General features: G+C 37.2%; 1 protein-coding gene across 1 annotated transcript; it reads right to left on the bottom strand.

Annotated features, from left to right (window-relative positions):
* Window positions 1-11323: 11323 nt before the first annotated feature.
* On the bottom strand, window positions 11324-13150 carry LOC139134424 (muscarinic acetylcholine receptor M4-like). The gene has a single exon (XM_070701286.1). It carries the CDS (start codon window positions 13148-13150, stop codon window positions 11324-11326), a length of 1827 nt encoding a protein of 608 aa, XP_070557387.1.
* Between the last annotated feature and the right edge of the window lie 8496 nt (window positions 13151-21646).

The raw sequence follows: 21646 nt of genomic DNA on the forward strand, positions 1-21646 counted from the left end.
CACTGTTCAATGATTCATAGCACAATTAAATATTTATCAAAGCAATATCTGTAGCACGTTTCACAAAATTTCAGTGCCGAAATTTCAGAGTTATATACCTAATTACAAAGTTTATTAAATATGCAAATGAACCCTTAATCAACTTTATACTACTAAATGCTTTACAACACATTTAGATATCTGTCGTATCAGTATATGCAATAGTTTCATCACATTTGATGCAGTTATTTCGGAGTTATATGACTAATTATAAGACTTCACGGAATATGCAAATGAGCTAATTATTAACTTGACACTGCTCAATGCTTCTGAGAACAATTGGATATTTATCAGATCAACATCTGTAGAAAGTTTCATCAAATTTAACGCTGTAATTTTGGAGTAATATCACTAATTACAAAGTTCATTAAATATGCAAATGAACCCTTAATTAACTTCACACAACTACATGCTCTACACCACAATTAGATATCTGTCGGATCAGTATCTGCAGCAGATTTCATCACATTTGGTGCAGTTATTTTGAAGTTATATCACTAATTACTAAACTTCATAAAATATGCAAATGACTTATTTGTTAACTTGACACTGCCAAATGCTTCTCAGTACAATTAGATATTTATCAAAACAATATCTGTACCCAATTTCACTGACTTGGGTGCCGTAATTTCAGAGTTATATACCTAATTACAAAGTTCATTAAATATGTAAATGAACCCTCTAATAATTTTACACTACTAAATGCTTTACACTACAGTAAGATATCAGTCGGATCAGTATCTGCAGCAGATTTCATCACATTTGGTGAAGTTATATCGGAGTTATATGACTAATGACAAACCTTCATAAAATATGCAAATGAGCTATTTATTAACTTGACACTGCCTAATGCTTCGAAGTATAATTAGATATATATCAGATCAATATTTGTTGCAAGTATCATCAAGTTTGGTGCAGGAATTTCAGAGTTATCTCACTAATAACAAAAGTTCATTAAATATGCAAATGAGAAGATAATTGACATGACACTCACAGTATCATCATAATGTTCTTAGATTGTCATCTGTGAAAAGTTCATGAAATTTTGTGCAGTATTTCTTGATATATGTCTACACTGTCATTACCGTCTCCATAGGGAAACCATTGTATGGAAAAAAACGATATTACATAACTTCATTAATATGCAAGCCACACTATCCAAAATCTAATCAGTTCTTGCAAGTAGCACATGGTACCTGTGTACCAAATCTGACTTGAATCCGTTCAGGCGTTTTTGAGTTATCGTGTAAACAGACAGACAGACAGACACACACACACACACCACCACACACTAACACACACACACACGCACACACGGACAGACAGACAGACATCGCTATGACAATAGCCCACGTGTATAAAAATACTAAACTCCTTCAATGTCATAAAATTGACTTTTTAAGGAAAAAATGACAATGCATCGCGCAGCTTCTCGATAGCTGGTAGCTTACCGGTTATTGCGTATTATTGACACCTATATATGAAATTGTGATTTCAAAATAGCCACTTAGCTTCAATGTGGCCATAGTTTCTGTGAATTATTTCAATCTACCGATCAGCTACAACGTTGTGGGTACGTTTCTGGCTCCAAACGCTCTATCTCTCCTGAGTTTCAGTGATGCATTCCTCAGCAGCTCATGGTCTGCTTCTTTAATAGTTTAAAGGTCACATGTGCCAAGTAATGAAGATGAGCATTTGGTAAGCGATACTGGAAGCCTACAACATATAATATATTTATGCTTCACTCATAATACACTGCGGGACCAAGGGTCCCTGTTATAGGCCATGCCGTGTAGCAGTTGTTAGTATTTTAAACACCAAAGCAGTGAAAACACCGCAACAACACTTTTTATCAATGAGACGATATATAAGGTAAGTTAATCTTCTACTTTTTGTGATGTCCATTTTAACTTAGTTTGTTAATTCGTCAGTAACTGACGTCTTCGTTTTTGTCGTTACTGTGCTGCTAATTGCCCAGGTTGTGACAAAAATGATGATATTGAGTAATCGAACAGTACCACCTATGCAATTGAGTTAGATATACTTTGTAGAGAAAAGAACGAACGCTCCAGACGATCTCTAGAAATCCCGACGACAGAAAACATGGTGCAACGCCAAGATTTGCTATCTTGTCAATATTTGATATATTTCAGCCATGGAAACCGAATTGTATGTCTTGTCAGGACACACTTTCATAAAATAATAAGACAAAGGTGGCGCATTTAAGATTTCAAGATCTGTCGGGTTGCCAAAATCCAAATGTTTATTCCTTGACAATCTTGTTACTTGTCGATCAAAACGTCTCTTATCGTAGGGTTTTCCAAAGAGCGTTTTTATTCACGTGTGTTTTGTCAACATAGATCGAAAATTATAATAAAAATGCCATAAAAGTGAATAATTTTTGTTTCTTAAAATCACGTCATTTGCGTTCGATATTTGCGATATTTTTCGGTATACGAAGCTAGCGATGCAAGAGGCCACAGTTATTTTGGTACTCAAGGCAACACACTACAGCTCATCTCATTTAACAAGCTTTGAAAAGAAAAACATCGGTCATTTTAAGGTAGAATGCGCTCTTGGGGACAACTATTCGGACTCTAAAATTTTTACAATACTTTTCTGGTCTACCAATTGCGGGAGGTCATTTTGAAGCGGTGGGAGTAAATAAAGTTTTCACCTTATCATTGTTAAAATCGAAAATTTGTTTACCTTCACGAAGTTAGCATAGGGATGGCGGCCATTTTGAATTTCACATATTGGTATATGTCAGATAATTTGTTTCACTAGCACCAAAATTGCGAGGTAACTCCTAATTATTATTCTTTATTTAATACGAGTATGGTTGAAAGTTTCTTTTAGCAAATGTTCAAGTCTTTCAGCTTCAAGGAGCGCGTTACTTCCATAAATGTAATAATCTCCATTAAATGTAACCCCGACGATAAATGTGATAAAAAATCAAGTTAAAAGTAATAAAAAATAGCACCCACAATTGTAATAACATAGGAACCATAAATGCAATAACGATAAATGTAATATCAATCAACCAGAAATGTGATAAAATCTATATCGTTATCGCAATTGAAGAATTGGTTATTAAAATATATTTATTAAATATACAATAATGTTAGTAGCGTCTGCTTTTATCAGTTAATTCATATTACACAAACATTTTGCACAGCTGTCCAATCTGAGAATTTTTATTATAAGAACGCATGGAAAGTATGGTTAGTTTATTCTTATCGTGGTGATGTATTAACGAAATGAAGGCAAGTTCATAGGATCTACCTTTGATGGTGATTTACGTCGTTATTACGGCGTGATAGTGAGATACATGGCGATATGTTGTTGTCAGAATTGCTTTGTGTATTGACCTTGGCCATATAACTTAGATCACTGATAACGGTTATATTTGTGATTCGTCCTAACGCGTGCTTTGAGACATCAGTGTTGACTCTTCATCAGTCCCTCAATTTATTTTGTATTTCCATATTTTAGTTTTGGTGTTTGCCATCATTCCTCTAAGATAGGTCAGAATCGTTATTTTGTTGTCTGACTAAAGTTTTGTGTTGTCCAGTGCTTGTGGTATCAACATTGACTTATTTCTGACCGGAGCCCTAGTTCAGTTTTTTCTTTGAGTTGGGATAAATTTTAAACCGGTGCCTAATGCATGTATTTGTTGTAGGGGTTTTGAAATAAATGTTTTATCTTTATTTTCTTATTAACCTTTGATTTGTTGCACGTACGTATACTAGAAGCCGTCCTGTTTTGTGTTAACGGTAATTGTCATTGATTTTCTCGAAATAAAAAAACAAAACATTTTGCTTGAAAGAGAAGGAAAAAGATTCAGTTCTGTCTTTATTCAAAGAGCTGACTGTGCTTGGTTTTCTGACGACTCCTAAAATTTTGTGATTTTGTCCTTTATTGCACTCTTTATTTTCATTTTATTTCGTAGAGGTTTTTCCATTTATGGAGTTTCAGTGCGTATTACATCTGATTTATTTCTAGCGAAGTCATACCTGTTCATGCACGATGTGGTAATTGCATATCGATGATTGATGAACTACTACGGCCCAATGAGTATCACACCCGAAAAATATGATCATACAAAGGAACTGTTCAGATAATAAGGCCAAAGTAATTAAATTCTTTGTTTTGCGTCCCCACCCGCGTAGGTTTTTAAGGTTTTCATGAAAAACACACACAATGTATTTGAATAGGAAATTTTAGGACATGACCGCTTAGCTTTTCTGAACTAAAATTTTGTTACAATTTTTTATTTGCTGCAATCAAATTACATTGTGTTAATTTTCTTGTGTGTGTTTTTCAGCCGCTTAGACGCGTACCTTTTCCCATTTAGAGTGGACGCAAAACAAAGAATTTAATTACTTTGGCCTAAGGATAAAGATCAGCGGGCTCGCAAACCTTCGACTTAATGACCACTCGTGGGCACCAGGGATCGATCAATAAAGAACAAGAGAAAGCTTGTTGTCAATTATGAACCATTTTAATTGAAACGATTTTAAAATACATGTATATTCCTCGAGCTACTTTCGTAACAATAAGACAAGAAACTCTTATATCACTAATTGAGTACACTAGTTCTGTGAATCCCACATGATACATTCTGCGTAACCGGTGACCCAAAACATTATTCTTACTTTGGTGTTTACATTTTCGGTTAATTAGACGCTCTTTTTATCAAGTTCAAGTTTAAGACGCTCAGTTACGATCGATTGGTTATCACACTTGAAGGTTCACTCTTCAATCACTGGTTCTCGAACTTGTAGATATGTGAAATGCTCGTTAATAATTTATCAAATAAATCAATTTCCTGATATCATAAGATGGGACCTTGAACACGACCCAAACCAAGATTGGCATTCTGTGCGAGATGTTTTCTGTGACAAATCCACAAGGGAATGATTAGCTGTCAATCACATGATAAACTGTCATTCACTGACCCTATACACCGATGGAGATTTACAAATGGGAGCCTGAAGATGCTACGCTATATACTTAAATCCATAATCGGATTAGCACATGCACTAAATTGGATTGTAAATAACCACTTCTCATTGCTGAACAAGCTTCCGTGGCAATACACCATAAATAAATTTTGAATCGAATTTATGCCCGTAGAATTTCAAGTATCTTCATCGGTTCGGAGATGCGGTCACTTGCTTGGAATGATAAAACAAGCCGATTGAGGAAAATATATTGTTGAAACGGTGTAATGGTGAGCATACTGATCAATGTTTAGCTCGCAGTTTAATTTAATTTACAACGTTAAGTCATTTACTGTACCGGACAGTACTTGTGATATACTGTAATCAATGCTGGTAAAGCCCTTCGTTGTATCGAATATTATTTTTCCATGAGTACACACGATTTCTTCATCGAAGAGACCTCCATTGCATGTGGCACGGTGGTCTTGATCTATGATGCCCGATAAGCAATGGCAAGCAAGTCGTTGCATTCGCAAACTCTTGTTTTGATATCGCGAAAGCCTGAACTAGACAATATAGTACTATGAATCAGCACAAAAAAAATGAATGAATGAATGAATGAACGAATGAATGAATGAATGAACGAACGAACGAACGAACGAACGAACGAACGAACGAATAAACAAACAAACAAACAAACAAACAAACAAACAAACAAACAAACAAACAAATAAATAAATAAATAAATAAATAAAAAAATAAAAAAATAAATAAATAGCTATTGGTGGGTGAAATGGACGTGACATCCTAACGACCTGGTTACTTCCAATATCGAAGCGACAATTATGAGAAAGTTAAGTGTCAGTAGGACGACTTAAAAACGGCCAAAACTACTCACTCAAAAATCAAATAGACATAAAACAATTTCGCCTCGGATCTGGTCTTTTGTCTTCGCTCGATCTAAACACCATCACAAATGTTCATATGTGTATTTGATTGCAGTCAGGTGAAAATGCACGCAGCGGAAGAGAGGGCTGACGTTTTGACTTGCGATGATCAAGATAGACCAAGGAAAGTAATATGTCGAACTCGTGTGATCTTATACAACATGCCACATTTCAACAAAGATGTAGACAATTCACATCCCACCTAACTCCGCGTTATATATCAATTCACATAGCGGGGATAAGTTTTCGGGATCAAAACGTACTGTCGCAGATTTACTTAATAGTACAACAAAATTATATCTATATGTTTGGCGTATATTTTTTACTTTTTAACGTAATAAAATATGGTGGAAGAGACCTACTGAAAGGAGTTCATGGGGACTGACTCATTCTTTAGGCTTTGACCTTATCACTTGAAATCCAAAGATGTCGACATTTAAGCATGAAATGGGAAACGTTCTTGCTGACCTGGTTTAATGGACAAACGATTCGTCATTGATGAGACGAGACTGTCTTCAGTTTGTCTGTTATCCAAGATTTAGCAGTTTTTGTACTATTCTAAAACAAACGTCACCTGAGGAATCGACCGATGAGTCTTACGTGGTGGCGCACATTGAGCTGAGCAGGCAATATGCTTCAATATAGATTCCGCGAATGTCAACATTCACATGACAATAGTACTCATTCCTCGTGCACGTACCTTTACAATGAATCCGCTATTCAACAGCTCTCTATGTACAGCAGCAAACGAGACTAGAAATACTCGAATAATCCGCAGTGAGAATTCGAACTTATAATCATATAATTATTCCAATCCAACGCTCACATAGTCATGTACTAGCCTCTGAGATACAATTCACACGATTTTACGCTGCTAAAAAGCTTCAATAGACGTCCCTGCTTGCAAGCATTGGCGAAGTTCGTACCTGCACAGCGCTTGCATAGATATGACATGTACGTATCACTACTCAGCAAATTGAAAACGGTTTTTTAGCTTGAATAAATATGAACCGTGAAAATAACATCTCACTCTGTAAAAAATGATGGCTTCTACGTAACCCTAACACATCGTTAGTGGCTCACAAGTAATACGAAATCCCACATGACATGATACCGAAATAGGTCTGCGTTGAGGGCAATCTATCGATTCTGTTTGACGCTATAGGCTTTAATTTCAGTTAATCAATGATACGTCTTGTTTGCATCAAAACACTGAAAACACCCCACTTTGTCAACGTGTATCCCAATTAAGTAAAGCAGAGCAGAATGTGACCCGAAGGCGAATACACCGAACGTCACCTACCGGTTAAATTTTATGAGTGATGGACTAATTTCTCTTTTCGTATAAAATGTCCGATATGCTCTGCTTGAGGTGCTTTGGGTAATCTTACAAGTGTGAAGTTTGTTACGGGTAGGTACTACATTAATTAGATTGTTTACGCTATGACTGAATCAGTCTGTAGACTTGGCTCTTCACAGTGCTTCTATCAAATCGATTTCTGACGAACACGATTGGAACTAATTTGGGATAATTAGATGATGAAGTGGTGTCTGTTTAACCTTCAAAATTAAGCTCATCTGCTTTTCTTTTTAAGTTACACATTTGTTTTTATCAGTAATTTGTAATATTGCAACATTCAGCTATAGGGTACCTAATACTTTTGAGAAATTTGAAAAATATAAAGATCCAATTGTCCCAAATTAGCTCCAATCGTGTTTGATGACAGTCTGTGTGTGTCAGGTACTCAAGAATGTGAAATTTCAATATTTTAGCTCTCTTATTTATTTCTTATTTCAACGAAAGGATCGTGGTTACTGGCAAAAGGCTTTTGATGTTGGGGCAATGATGCAAGATCTGAATATTTTGAACTCATAAAGACACGTGGTTAAAACCAGATTTTTATTTATGGATACGTTAAGCACTTTCTCGGAAAAAAATGACGTAGACATTTATTTCGTACAATAGTTTACAATGATAAAAAGTTAATTCGATTTTGAATGCAAGAGATAATACATAGAAGACACTCTACTGGCTTAAATTTCCGAATAACGTTAAAGTACATTATCTTTACACAATATAGGAGTGAGATTTTCCTCTTTATATTGGCTTAGAAGCCCTGTAAAGATTTAGTGATTTGTCTTACAAATTGCAACAGAAATACATTCTTCTTTCAGTGCATTCCTCAGAGTAAATGGTGTTATGTCGCTTGATAAGCGTTATTTAGAAGTGTTTAATTTAATTGAATTGAATTGTGTTTATTTCAGTACAGGGCTTCGGCCCATCGTACAGAGTATATACAAAGAATAGAATTTGAATCGATGGTCAGTGAACTTACAAGCTGTACATAAACATAGAAAAACTACAGAGACACATTGAGAATAGAGAATATTTCGTTTAATAAGAGAGTATTAAAGTGGCATTAAAATATTCTAATATAATGATGAAATCACATTCAACTCAGGTCCGGAAAAGTACCATCTCGACGTTTAAAGGCTGACCATAAATACTTAGAAAGTTATCAAATTATGTATGGGTTTTGAGATTATAAAATTCTAGTCAACTTATTATTTTCATGAATTTAATCTCAGAGACGTAGGTATACAATCTTCTCTTAAATCTTCGTAAAAAGTGGACAAATAAATACAACGTGCAATTCATTTTCGACAGCTCGAATGTCTTTACATTTTTACAATAAATACATAACCTTTCCTGGTATGGAATCTTTAAATGTCGTCCTCTTTCAAAATTGAGTTTGTGGCTAGAACAATGAAATTTCGACAACACAAATGTATACTTCTGACTCAGAATATTCAAGTATATTTCAGGTTCAAGTAAAGACTTAAATTTACAATACAGTCTTAATTTTGATGAGTCTGTGATCTCCAGACGCCGTTCTTATCGGTAACGATCCCTGATCCTCTGTGTAAATATACTCAAGAAATTTCCAACTTGTTGTTCAATCTAGGTAATACCAAAACCGAATCTACGAATAAACTTTTGATTTGAGTTGCCCATGTTTCTCTACAGGCATCAACTAAACTCTTTAAGTTTCTACTGTTTTGAATAAGAAGTAACTTCAACTAAAATGTGACACAACGTTTGAAAGAAATGCAATACAAAGGCAGTCTGCCACACTCACCAAGTACAGCTTCATTGTTTGCACACTATTTATGCCTGTTGCAAACCTACAAAATTTCATTTTAACTCTCTCTATACTTTATGAGTAAACAAAACCCCTAATTTCGCTACCGTAACAGATAGCGGGCACAATAACAGAGTCGAATATTTTAAAAGCAGCTACCTTTACCTTTTGTAATTTTGATACAATTTCAACTTATCTGCACAAAGACACTTGAATTTATTTCTTACTACTTTATAATTTGTCAAGTCATCAAACTTATTGAAAAGACGAAATTTACGTTATAAATCAAATTGTCTTCTTCTCAAATTATCACATTCAGAATCCCAGTACGGTTTGTAACCTTTACGTTTAGAACTTTGATTACCACCACTTGGATTTGATTTCAATTCTATATGCCATGACTTCGCTAGCATATCATGAAAAATAAGCGAGCCATCATTTACACTGTCACTTTCAAGTTCCATCCTACGTTTACTAAATAGAGCGACAGCGATATCATTTTGCACTTTCGCCCCTACAGAATTTAATAAGTCCGTATTCCAACTATATCTACACCAAAGAGAAACATTAATATGTCTGGTTAGTTTCCACATTTGTGTTTCTGGGGAAGGGAATATACAATGGATCGTAAAGTGGTCTGAAATGTCAATACTGTCAACTAAAAAAACATTTATGTTATCAAACATTGCCGATGAAGTCAGAATATAATCCACAACACTGGCACCAAGGTTAGCGGTGCAAGTAACTTCATCCTTAATGTCTCCCTGAAACGACTGTTCAAAATGTATACATCAATTTTACGACAACACCCAATAAACGTTCTACCGAAGGTATTTACAACTTCATCTTTTGAATTTTCCGGATCAAAATGATAAGCCTCCTCATTTTCCAACAAACAAAGACGATTCAGATCTGAATCATAACTGGTGTAATCATCCAAATTTCCGCTACGAGCGTTAAAGTCGCCCACTATAATTAAATCATAATTATCATGACTAACAGCAGTGCCATTAAGGCAGTGTTCTACACGGATGATACCGTTTGGTTCATCCGAGTTGTACACAGTGGATCCCTCTTGTGGAATATACTGCGTATGTGCAACTTACTTGTTTAAAACAATGTATTTTATGCACTATATATAGATGTATCATGTCAAAATAGCTGCAACATTTAAATTTTAAGATGTACATTAAGACCAACATGTTTTAACTTTCATCAATCGCCAACGTAGCTTTGATATGGTCCCTAGCGACATTGGAGCGCCCTTCCGACGACCACCGCCCTTTAACATTTGGTTACCTTCCACGTCTACATCCTGTTCAGTACGAAGAGGACTTGATGTATGCTACCAAGTAGAGGTTGTCTGATTGTACCAGTTCTTGTAAGAGAAGTTTGCCCTCTGGAGCTGGGATTCAACTCTATATCTCCGCCCAACTGAAGCAAACGGGTAACACGGGGATTGACTATCACTTCTGACGTGCCCGCCATATTTACACTTGTTTGTTGTCTAAATATATATAGGCATTTCATGTTGTCGCTAACCTTGACAACACAAGTCTTTAACCAGCAAATTTTGTAATATGCTAGAAGAAGTCTTGTACAAAGTGCATGTAAAGTTTACCAGAATCTTTCGCAAAGCAGACTTTCAAAAGCAATGATGATCAAGCCATTTCAAGCCAGCATAACATAAGTAATGAAAATGCAGAAGCTTGCACACCTGTACAAGAATTCGTTGGCCGGGGACCACTCAGTATGCGACGTCTACTGGTCAGTTGAGACAAGTCGCCAACTTTTAGGGTGGCAAAACACTCCAATGACCGCTCTCCAGACCAAAAGTCCAATAAAATGGTTGAAGTTCACCGCATATACCTCGTGGGTTTGCCAGGCAACAAAACCAGGATCGTTCATACAGCAAAAATACAAAAGTTTTCGGACACGAGCTGCTCCGACTTGACTACGTATGAGGTCACGTGACCACCATCTATATTCAGATGTATAGGTTTACTTAAATACAAAATTAAATGTAACCTCAACAATCGTTGTACAGGTGAGCGGAACATCTCTCCATAAAATCTGATGGACCTCTCTCTTAAACCTGTCTGACACTCTCAGAGGCGTGAAGTTTGACAATTTTGGTTCAGGGGCAATTTGATGTTCATTCTTTTGAACTAATGTTAATTCTGACACTTCTTTCCAGAAAGAACTGCGACTAAACCAATTTCTCGTCCTTCGCTTTTTTCAGCGTGAACTATGTGGCGACGTGATTGGACTGACAGCAGCAGCAGAGACCTCGGAGGATTGCACGCACGGAGCGCTTAAACTCTGCATCTCTGAAGACATAAATAAATGGATTGATCATGGAATTCAAGTAAATGAGCCAGGCGGACAGGTAATAAACCTCGTCACCCATGACACACGTTTCCGAGCAGACCGACTCTATGACAGCGATGACAAACCATGGTGTCCACAGGACTAGGAAAGTGGCCATTAGAATCCCAAACGATATGGCAGCTCGCCTGTCACCGGCTAGCCGGTTCAAACTTTGCGACTTGGCGGTGTTCAGTCTCAGAGAACAAACTTCCCTACTGTCATGCTTGTTGTGTTTTGCAACCCTCTTTCGTTCTTGGTAATCAAAGTCACTAAGTTCCGTCCCGACGTTCGTCGCGTATTTGCTCGCGGGAAAACCACTTGATTTATCATTCCTTGAGTATTTCTGTTTCTCGACACCAATTTCATCGAAAACTTCCCTATCTTTGACTTGAAAGTCTATAAAATTGTCTTCCATGTTTGGTTCACTGTCACCCTCTTTTGATCGGCGAGCGATAGCGTTCGCATGGACGTCTTCGTCGTTGACGAATGCCGGGTTATCAATACCTTCTACCTGCACATGAACATCGCAGAGTTCAAGTATGTTCTCGGCGACATCTTTATCGTCAATGTCTTCAGTTCCCACCGATTTATCGCAAGTCGCTGTTAAGTTACAGTATATATTTTCATCCATCTCCCATTTGGACGCACTGAACGTAAAATCAGTCTGTGTGGCTGCATCGCAGCCGTTGTCACTCGGGGCCGTGGCAGGTGTGTCGGAAAGCCAAGGCTTCCTCGGTTCTGGAGTTTCCAAATTTCTGTGGGATCTTTCGTTTTCAAATAAGGTTGAGACAACTACTTTACTCTCTCTTCGAACTTTGTCCTCCTTTAACCGTCTTTTGTTCTTCGTCTTATCGTTACTTTTAGCTTTGTCAATAGTGTTTGTTGAAACGCACCTCGCCAAACCGGCCGCCCCTGTCTTAGTCTTGCCACGGAGTGACCGAGCTCTGCGTCGGAGCACTAACCAGATTGTGAACGACAGGAAAAGGATACAGACGAAAGGAAGTAACATTGTTAATAAAGTATTCACCATCGCGTATGTTTCGTTTTCCGACCACTCCACATCGCAGTAGTAAGAATAATCGAGGATGCTTTCGCCCATCCAGTATTCCCAGAAAACGATGCCGGGGACCTCAGTTACGAAGGCCAGCAACCAACACGACACAATCATCGTCATGACTAACCCGTGCGTTCTCTTTCTGCGGTAGCGAAGGCCGTGCAGGATGGCCATGTAACGGTCGATGCAGATGGCCAGCATGGTGTATGTAGATGCCGTGTAGATCCAATAGTCGATCGCAAGCCACGTAACACAGGTAATTTTCCCAAACGTCCAATTTTCGTAGCCCATCAACGTTTCCCAGACTTCCAGTGGCATGTCAAACAAACCGGCGATGAAGTCGGAAAAGGCCAGGCTCACGTAAAAGTAATTGGTCAGCTTTCTGAGTTTCTTGTTGCACATGAAGGCAACGATTATCAGTAGGTTGGAAACGGTAGTTACAAGGGCGATTGTGGTCAGTACAACGGCCAGAGTGATGAAGGCCACGGGTCCGTAGAGGGGTCCATCGACTTCGGGGGTTTCAGTAGACCCATTAATAATATTATTCTGGTCAAGTTCTCGATTTAAGTTCCAGATCGAATCGATTTCACTTTGTCTGAAAGTGAGCAACGTGTTGTTGTGAACCGACCAACTGGTAACATTGAACTTCATCCTTCATCAGCCAGTCATCGGTGCAGTCGGACAATGTTATCTGTTGAATCGGTTCGCGCTCTGTGCATCGAAAAGCCTCAACTCACTACTGTCATGAGGCATTTTAAAGATATATTCAAAATATGAGTAGTTGTATAAAATATATATAACCTAGCATAGTGACGTCGGAATACCTAACAAGTAAAGAGCTCCTGCAGCTTTACCAGGTGCATGCGAGTTTCTGTACCTGTCTCCTTGTTTACGCACCACCGTGTCTTCCGCAGGTTGCCACAGCTGTGGAAATCATTATTAATAATTAAAACAGATAAATAAAATACTAGTAAGTAATCTATACAGGGTGATACGTCTTGTATCCATGCTAGAGGTATTAATATTCATCTAAACACGGATCAACAGGATGTAACATGAACTACCTGTAATGAACATAACTGCTTACAACTGCTTATAATCAAGTAGTGGTCAAATTTCCTTTGCAGTGAATATGACTGATTTGTTTTTCATCCCAACCCGTATAAAATAACGAAATATAGAAATGCGAAACTCTGTGGGCTTGCTTCATAAGGTTCGTAGATGAATTGTTACAACGTTTGACGAGGCCAGATAACTCCTTGTAACAACGTAAAACACAATATATCTGAAGTTTGAGTACCTGTCAGGTTTCAAACACCATCCATCGATAAAAACTTGCCGTTGTGCCTATCATGGGTCACCATCGAGTGATATACAGTATTCAAGCATTAGCTAATCAATGTAAGCAACCAGATTATTTTGTATCATTGTCCTTTCAACACGATCGGAATTAATTTGGGAAAATATGATCTTTTATATGTAACTGTTCAAATTTATCAACAGTGTTCGGTGCCCTATCGCTGACAGTTGCAATTTACAAATTACCCAGAAAAGGAAGTGAATTGCAAAAAGGAAAGTAGAGCTTAATTTCGCTGATTTAACCAACATTACCACAAGACAGTGAAAGGATTCACTGTCAAATGTAACGAATCTCGAAGGGACGGACGCTTATAATGTCATTAACGCCAGTAGCACGCTGAACTTGCAACTTGTTAGTTTATAGTTAGTTGGTCCATGGACATCCATGGTTGGTCAGTCAGTCAGTCAGTCAGTCAGTCAGTCAGTCAGTCAGTCAGTCGTTTAGTCATTTAGTTAGTTATAGCATAGAGAAAGATAGATAGAGTGGCAACGGGTATTGTTTAAGGCGTGAAGCGGTTACGTAACCCATCCATGTTCGCCTCGCCTCAGGTTGCCCTCGCCTCTCTTTTCCGAAGAGTGCCGACCATGAATCCTTCGGTAATTTTCGGATTTTCGCCAATTGTTAAGCGAAAGTATGTTCGGCAAAGTTTGTGTTGTTGTTGTCGTGTGGTGCTGAGCAGAATTGACGTGCTGGCGAAAACGGGAGTGTTTTGAGCTTCAGAAAAATGAGTTTTACCGTTTTAAAAATTCCTCTCATATTTTTATGAATATATAATGAGTGTATTTGAACCAAATTTGAAAGTCTTTTATCGATACTGTCTGGTTTTACTCAATGGTTTACGGTCAGCCATACCGTCTTTTACACGTGCGTCAAGGAAGGACATGTTTATGAAACTGCTGGCGTGTTATGTTTTGATTGGCGTGAAGCAGTGTTTCTGGCCTGAGAGCTCACAAAGTAACTATGGTTGCTACGCGACTGGCAGTACGATGCCATCTCGTCGTATTTTTCGCATAATCTCGTGTAATTATCAACCACAAACAAAGCCTCCAAAAAGTTTAACACCTTTGAAGTTCATTTTAATATGAAAAGCCAATAGTCTACCGAGACGACCACGGAACAAAAGGCATGCAAGTGTTGCCACTCTGTCTATATGTTTCTCTGTGGTTATAGTGACATGAGGTTAAATGACACATTTTGTCCCAGAACAGAAACAAAAGATGACTTCCCTGCCAGTGGTCTTGTATGTCACTTTGAAAACAACAACAGAAACAAAGGGAATGCATTACACATCAGAAATATTGTGACAATATCCCAGTAAATCAGATAAATCTTCCACTTTATTCGGAGAGGCAACACAATCCTTGACATCTTGCGACCAAACAATATACGTATTTCGAAAAGACGTATCGACACATAGGTGTATCGCTAAAATGTTATTTTCCTTGGTCTCAAGTACTTCAAATACGACATGCTTGTACAAGCAGGCAACATGCCATTCTTTTTTCAACATACACAATACAGCCATTTGATTATTTCATTCATTCCGTTTGAATTTGATCAATATATGTATGTATATCATTTTGGTCGAGAAATGTCAATCACACGATTGCATTTTGATTAGTCAGAGTATGAGGGCTACTTTTTATTGAGCCTATTGAAAGTAATACAGTGGATGCCAAGCGTCGCGCTTCTTTTTTTTTTTTTTTTTTTTTTTTGCAATGAACAAAATTTTTTATTGACAAAAAAAAAACAAAAAACAGAACAGCAGACAAAGAAGCAAAAAAGAGACAAAAACAAAACTGGGAAACAAGAACAGAGTGGTGTACAGAGTCAGCTTTTTAAATTTGCTGAAAAAGGTCGAGAAAAGGCGACCACTTTTCATTATGAGTGTCAAGCTTATCTTTGGACTTAGCTATACATAATTCAATATCATGAATTTTTCTGAGGAATAAAACAAAACCCCGAAAAGAAAGGGGTTGCCCTGCAAATTTTGATCTGTAAATATATTTACGAATTACCAAAGAAATAAAGTTCACATTAAGATTATCTGCTGGATCACCAAGAATCATACAAAGCTTTGATGGAGTCGAACTAAGAGCTAGTGACCTACCAATTGCATGCATAATATTTTGCCATAGGGCTTTCGTATGGTTACAGTTGTAAAATAGATGTTCTATTGTCTCTGGAAAATTCTGACAAATTCCACACAAGTTCGAAGGATATTTAACAGAATTAAATGAATAAAGCTGTTGATTTGTGTACAAAATGTTATGAAGAAGTTTAAATTGAAACACTCTTGACTTGCTATCAATTGAGACTCTATAAATCAGTTTGTACATCTTATCCCATTCTAAACTTGGTAGTTCAAGAGATTTTTCTATTTGCTCTTCAGATTTTGGTCTGGTTATAATCTTTTTCAGCAACATATCTTTGAGTTTGGGTTTAGATAAAGATTCAAGTAACAGTTTTTCATCTTCAATACAAATGAAAATTTCATTTGAAAACTGTTCTATTCTTCTATACTTCAGAGAATCGGGAATTAAATTCAGCAAACCCATCCATTTCAACTTATTATTCAAACTTAAACCTTTCCTTTCAAATTCTCTCCATGGGATCTTTGTTTGACCCTTAAACAGGTCCGAAATAAAATGAATTCCAACATCATTGAAGTTTTTATAAAAGATGGATTTTCCACATAACAAAATATACTTGTTGTTCCAAATTAACTGGTCTTTATCCCCTGTTATCTGATTGACCTCTGACCATGCATCCAAACACTCACCAATAAAGTGTGTACATGTGATTGGCAGTGATTTCTTACTGTAGTTACACTGAAATAACAATGAACCACCAACTGTTTTAAGGTTATCAAGTACAAGCCTTTTCCATGGGTGTTGCGAATTACTGAAAAGTAATTGTTTAATTGTAAGTATTCTTTGAACCCTTTTCATGATAAAAAGATCTGGCATTTTGAGCCCCCCTTGGCCCACCTCCCCAATCATTGTCTTCCTTGCAACTCTGTCTTGACCCTCCCAAAGGAAATTGTAAGCGATTTTATGTATCTCCTTAATCAAATCATTGGACACCGGAGAGTTTAAAATTACGTAAGTAAGCTTGGATAAGGCTAACGTCTTAAGCACATGAATTTTACCAATAAGACTCAATTTTCTAGTTTTCCAAATCTTAAGCACATTTTTTAAATTTTCTATTGGCTTACAAAAGTTTTTTTATTGAGCAAAAACAGGATTATAGAAAAATTTAATCCCAACGATTTTGATGGTGGGGGTGGGCCATGTGACCCCGAATGGCCTGTCCCTTCTGTCACGTCATTCCCCAGCAAAATTGCTTCACGTTTCTCAGTATTAATTTTCAGACCCGAACTACTATGAAAATTTTTAAGAACATCAAAAAGAACTGAAACAGACTCCGTAGACCCTAAAACAGGTCATATCATCTGCAAAAGCATATTCCTTTGCTTCAGTGCCTGGAATGTTTACACCTTTTATATCTGTATTTCATTTTCTGGAAAAAAGTGATTCAAGAACCAAAATAAAAAGCATAGGAGACAGAGGATCTCCTTGACGAACTCCTCGTTCTAAATTGAAATAACCTGTGTTGTAACCATTGTTCATAACAGTGCACTCAATGTTACAATAAAGAGCCTTGATCCATTTTATAAAGGAATCGCCAAAATTAAAATGACTCAGAACTTTAAAAAGAAATTCCAACTCACAGTGTCAAAGGCTTTTTCAAAGTCAATTGCTAATAAAATTGCTGGAATAGAATTTTTTGAGGTATAATGGAACATTTCATCAATGAAACGTATGTAATCGCTAATATTTCTACCTTTAACAAAGGCTGACTGTGTTTGTCCAATAAGCCAGGGAAGGCACTGTTCTAATCGACGCGCTAAACACTTTGAAGCCAGTTTCATATCAAAATTAATCAACGAAATCGGCCTCCAATTTTTTAAGAATTGTTTATCCCTCCCTGGTTTGTCAATTAAGGTAATAACACTTTGTCTCTGTGAATTTGAGAATTTACCCTGGGTATAACCTAGGTTTAAAGCGTCAATGACTATATCACCTATCACTGGCCAAAAGGCAATATAGAATTCCTTTGTCAGGCCATCATTGCCTGGGCTTTTATTCTTAGGAAGGGCATTTAAAACTTTAAATACTTCAGTCGGGGTTAACGGGCCTTCACAAATGAGTTTCTGGTCTGGAAGTAACTGTGGTAGCCCTTCATTCAAAAAATAATCCACAGCTCTATTATCCACTTCTCTTTTACTGTATACATTAACATAAAAAGATTTAATTTCATTTTTAATCTCTTGTGCATTCTTTAAAATAACATCGTCATTTTTCTTTAAGAATTTAATGGTTGAATTCTTCTTATTAATCTTTTCTAAACTAAGAAAATACTTATTATTCTTTTCTCCTTTTTCATACCATCTTGCTCTAGAGCGGATAATGGATCCCTCTGTAATATAATCATACTCCTTCTCTACTTCAGTTTTAGCATCTTCTAATAACTTAAAATTTTCATTATTTGGAGTGACAGAGTAGATATTTTCCAATAGTTTTACTGTATCTTCAAGATCCTTAATTTTACTTTTCCTATTTTTGGTTTTATCTTTACTGTACCCTACCGTATAATCCCTAATTTTATATTTAATGTACTCCCACATAGCAATTTTATCACCCTCACTGTAGCTGTTAATCCAAGTTCTAATACTGTTTGTCAAAGAGAATACGTAGGTTTTGTCAGAAAGTAAACTTTCATTAAATTTCCAATAACCTGGCCCACGTTTCCAATTTTCATCCTGCAAAACTAGAGAGACCGCACAGTGGTCAGACTCAATACCTGGAACTATTTTAATATTTTCCACACTTTGCTGAAGAAAATCAGAAATAATGAAATAATCTAGCCTACTCTGAATTAAGGCAGGCTGCTGTCTACGCCATGTAAAAGCCTTTTGATCACCATGATAAACCCGCCAAGTATCGAGTAAATTGTGAGCATCCCAGATTTCGTCAAGGATTCTGATTGAGCCTTTCCAAGGCCTTGGGTTCCCCCCTGATCTATCCAAATTTACATCATAAACAAAATTAAAATCCCCTCCAATGATCACTGTCGTCGCTTGATTTAAACACTTCTCTACTAACAATTTGGAGATGGTATTCATAAAAGAAAGGTGGTTCTTTTCATTATTAGGTGCATACACATTTAGAAAAATATAAGGGCAATCATCCAAGTCAACAGAGATCAAAATATACCTTCCATTTGCATCTATTATTTTATCCTTAACAACTAAATTTGGATAATCAATAATGACCATCACACCTTTACTATTTGTAGACCCATGAACAAAGTAACATTGACCTCTAAATTGTGTTTTCCAAAATTGAATGTCAGCACTACTACTATGTGTCTCTTGAAAGAAAGCCACATTAATCTTCTTATGGTTAAGCCAAATCCCCAATTTTCTACGCTTTCTGTAGTTACGAAGCCCTCCTGTATTCAAAGTTATAAGTCCAACTTCCATGTAGTTTGTAAATAAATTACCTCATTTTGCAGTTCTGAACACCAACTTAGAGAAACAGAAAGAAAGAACACTGAACATAGAAAAAAGAGCACAACGCAAAAACACCAAATCTCAAAAAACCTGACACCGTCCATCAAAAAAGGCAAACAGCCCGCAAAAAGCTCAGTGCCAGAAGTGTACAAAAGAATTTACCAATCATTACTTCATTTTGGCTACTAAGTGACACATTTCATACACCTGTGAACAGGTGGTTTGTCCAGTCTATTGTTCAAGGTAGTATTTCGATTACGTTGTAATCGATACCTACATAATGTCATTATGTGTCACTTCTTTCATTGACCCGTCTTCATTCTGTACTGCAAGTGTAGCAGGGATTTTCCATACTATGTAGCATTTCCTCATCGGGTTTTCTTTTCTAAAATTCTTTCTAAATATAAGCAGTTTCTTCCCCTCGTCTGCTACTTTCTTGGACACGTCATCGGTGACAAACACATGTCGACCTCTATACTTGTTATCCTTCAAACAGCTTGGGGCCGAGTACAGTATTTTCCCAGCTTCTGCGGCGTTGACGAATGCAACTTTTATTGGCCTTGGCAAATTATTCGGAAGTGGCTTTGCTGGAACTCTGTGAGCTCTTTGAATAGCAATGTCTTTATCTACGCCTTTCGCATGCATATGTTCAACGACGAATTTCCGAATAAAATCTTCGCAACTGTCACCCTCTTCTGCCCCTTCTGGAATATTTCTAAAATTTAAGTTAACTCTACGACTTCGGTTTTCTATGTCTTCACTTTTTTCTTCCATCTTGCTTAAACGTTTTTCAGTTTCATAGAGTTTTATACCTTGAGTTCTTTGAAGTCTTGTTCGCCAACCACCTGTAGCTGCTCGGCTTTCTCATTTTCTTCAAGTCTTTCGTACACGTGGTTGAGTGAAGTCTCAATATCCTCAACCTTGTTTTCGACTACTATTACTCGAGCATTCAGCGGTTCAATTTTTGCTATATCCGCCTTAATTTCGAACAACAATTTCAGTATCAATTCGGTTCTATCCTCCTGTGACAGTTGCATGGCGTTACGGAGGTCACCGCTAATAGCTGAGCTATGTGAACTTCGTTGGCCACGTTCTTCTTCTTGCTGTAGGCTTTGCTTTTTTGCCGGTTGCAGCATATCGTCAATCCTTCTCGTGATAGGTTCTTGTTGCGTTCTCTTTGTACCACTTCTTGTTACTACACCTTCTGTCATTTTCAGTTGCCAATTTTAGTTTACTGCTGCATTTTCCACCTCTGGCTCACGAGCTACCTAGATGACCACCTTCTCCAACCGACGCATGCCATGATCGCGTCGCGCTTCTTAACCTCCGCACCCCCTCCCTCCGCCAATCAACTCCCAGTGTATACATCGACAACTTTGCAATCGCACTTGTTCGTGAAAGTGCCACGGTCCCGAGGGAAGGGCATCGTGTCGACCAACTCAGATGACATCGTAGCGAAGATATGAAGCGAGACTTGTACAAGTGGAAGTGGCAAATTTCAGTGACGATACGTTAATTTTGGCATACATCTGTCGTCATCGAAATATGATGAGACTAATATGTGTAAAATAGCATCCACCGAAGTTTCCGACATGAAAATGATGATAACATCATCGATCTTTATCTAATTCACAGTGATGCCTGCGGTCACATTCATAGGGGCCTTAGTTCCGCAGTAATCGTTATCTTCAAGAGATAGTCTAATTACAATATTCAGCATTCGGTCAATAGCAAAGTTAGAATCGTACATTCCTCAAAATGTGACAGAAAATCACATTTCCCAGATTACTTCAAATGTAAATTATGAGATTTCTCATTGTAACTATTAAATGGCCGCAAAATGCACCGCACATGCTGCAAGTGCTAAAAGAAATATTTAAAGGGGATTCGTTTGTGAAATTGAAGCCTGAGTACACTTCGTTCAAGGTCGTCTTATATATTTATCATCATTTGGTATATCGACATATCAGTAAGCTTATACATGGACAAAGGTAGAAAACGCGAGTGTAAAAATCGAGTAGGATATTAGGTTATTGTCGAAATACCTCTATACCGATTTACCTATTTCAACTAGATATATCGTTTGGCAGGCGAAATGTCACGGATTAAACACGCCATGCTTACTGTAAGCGTTGCCGGTGAGACAGATCGACGTAACAACCTTTCCGCTTGGTATTAAGTTTTACACAAACATAGGTACGTAACTTTG

Source organism: Ptychodera flava, chromosome 6, assembly GCF_041260155.1.
Source record: "Ptychodera flava strain L36383 chromosome 6, AS_Pfla_20210202, whole genome shotgun sequence".
NCBI lineage: Eukaryota > Metazoa > Hemichordata > Enteropneusta > Ptychoderidae > Ptychodera > Ptychodera flava.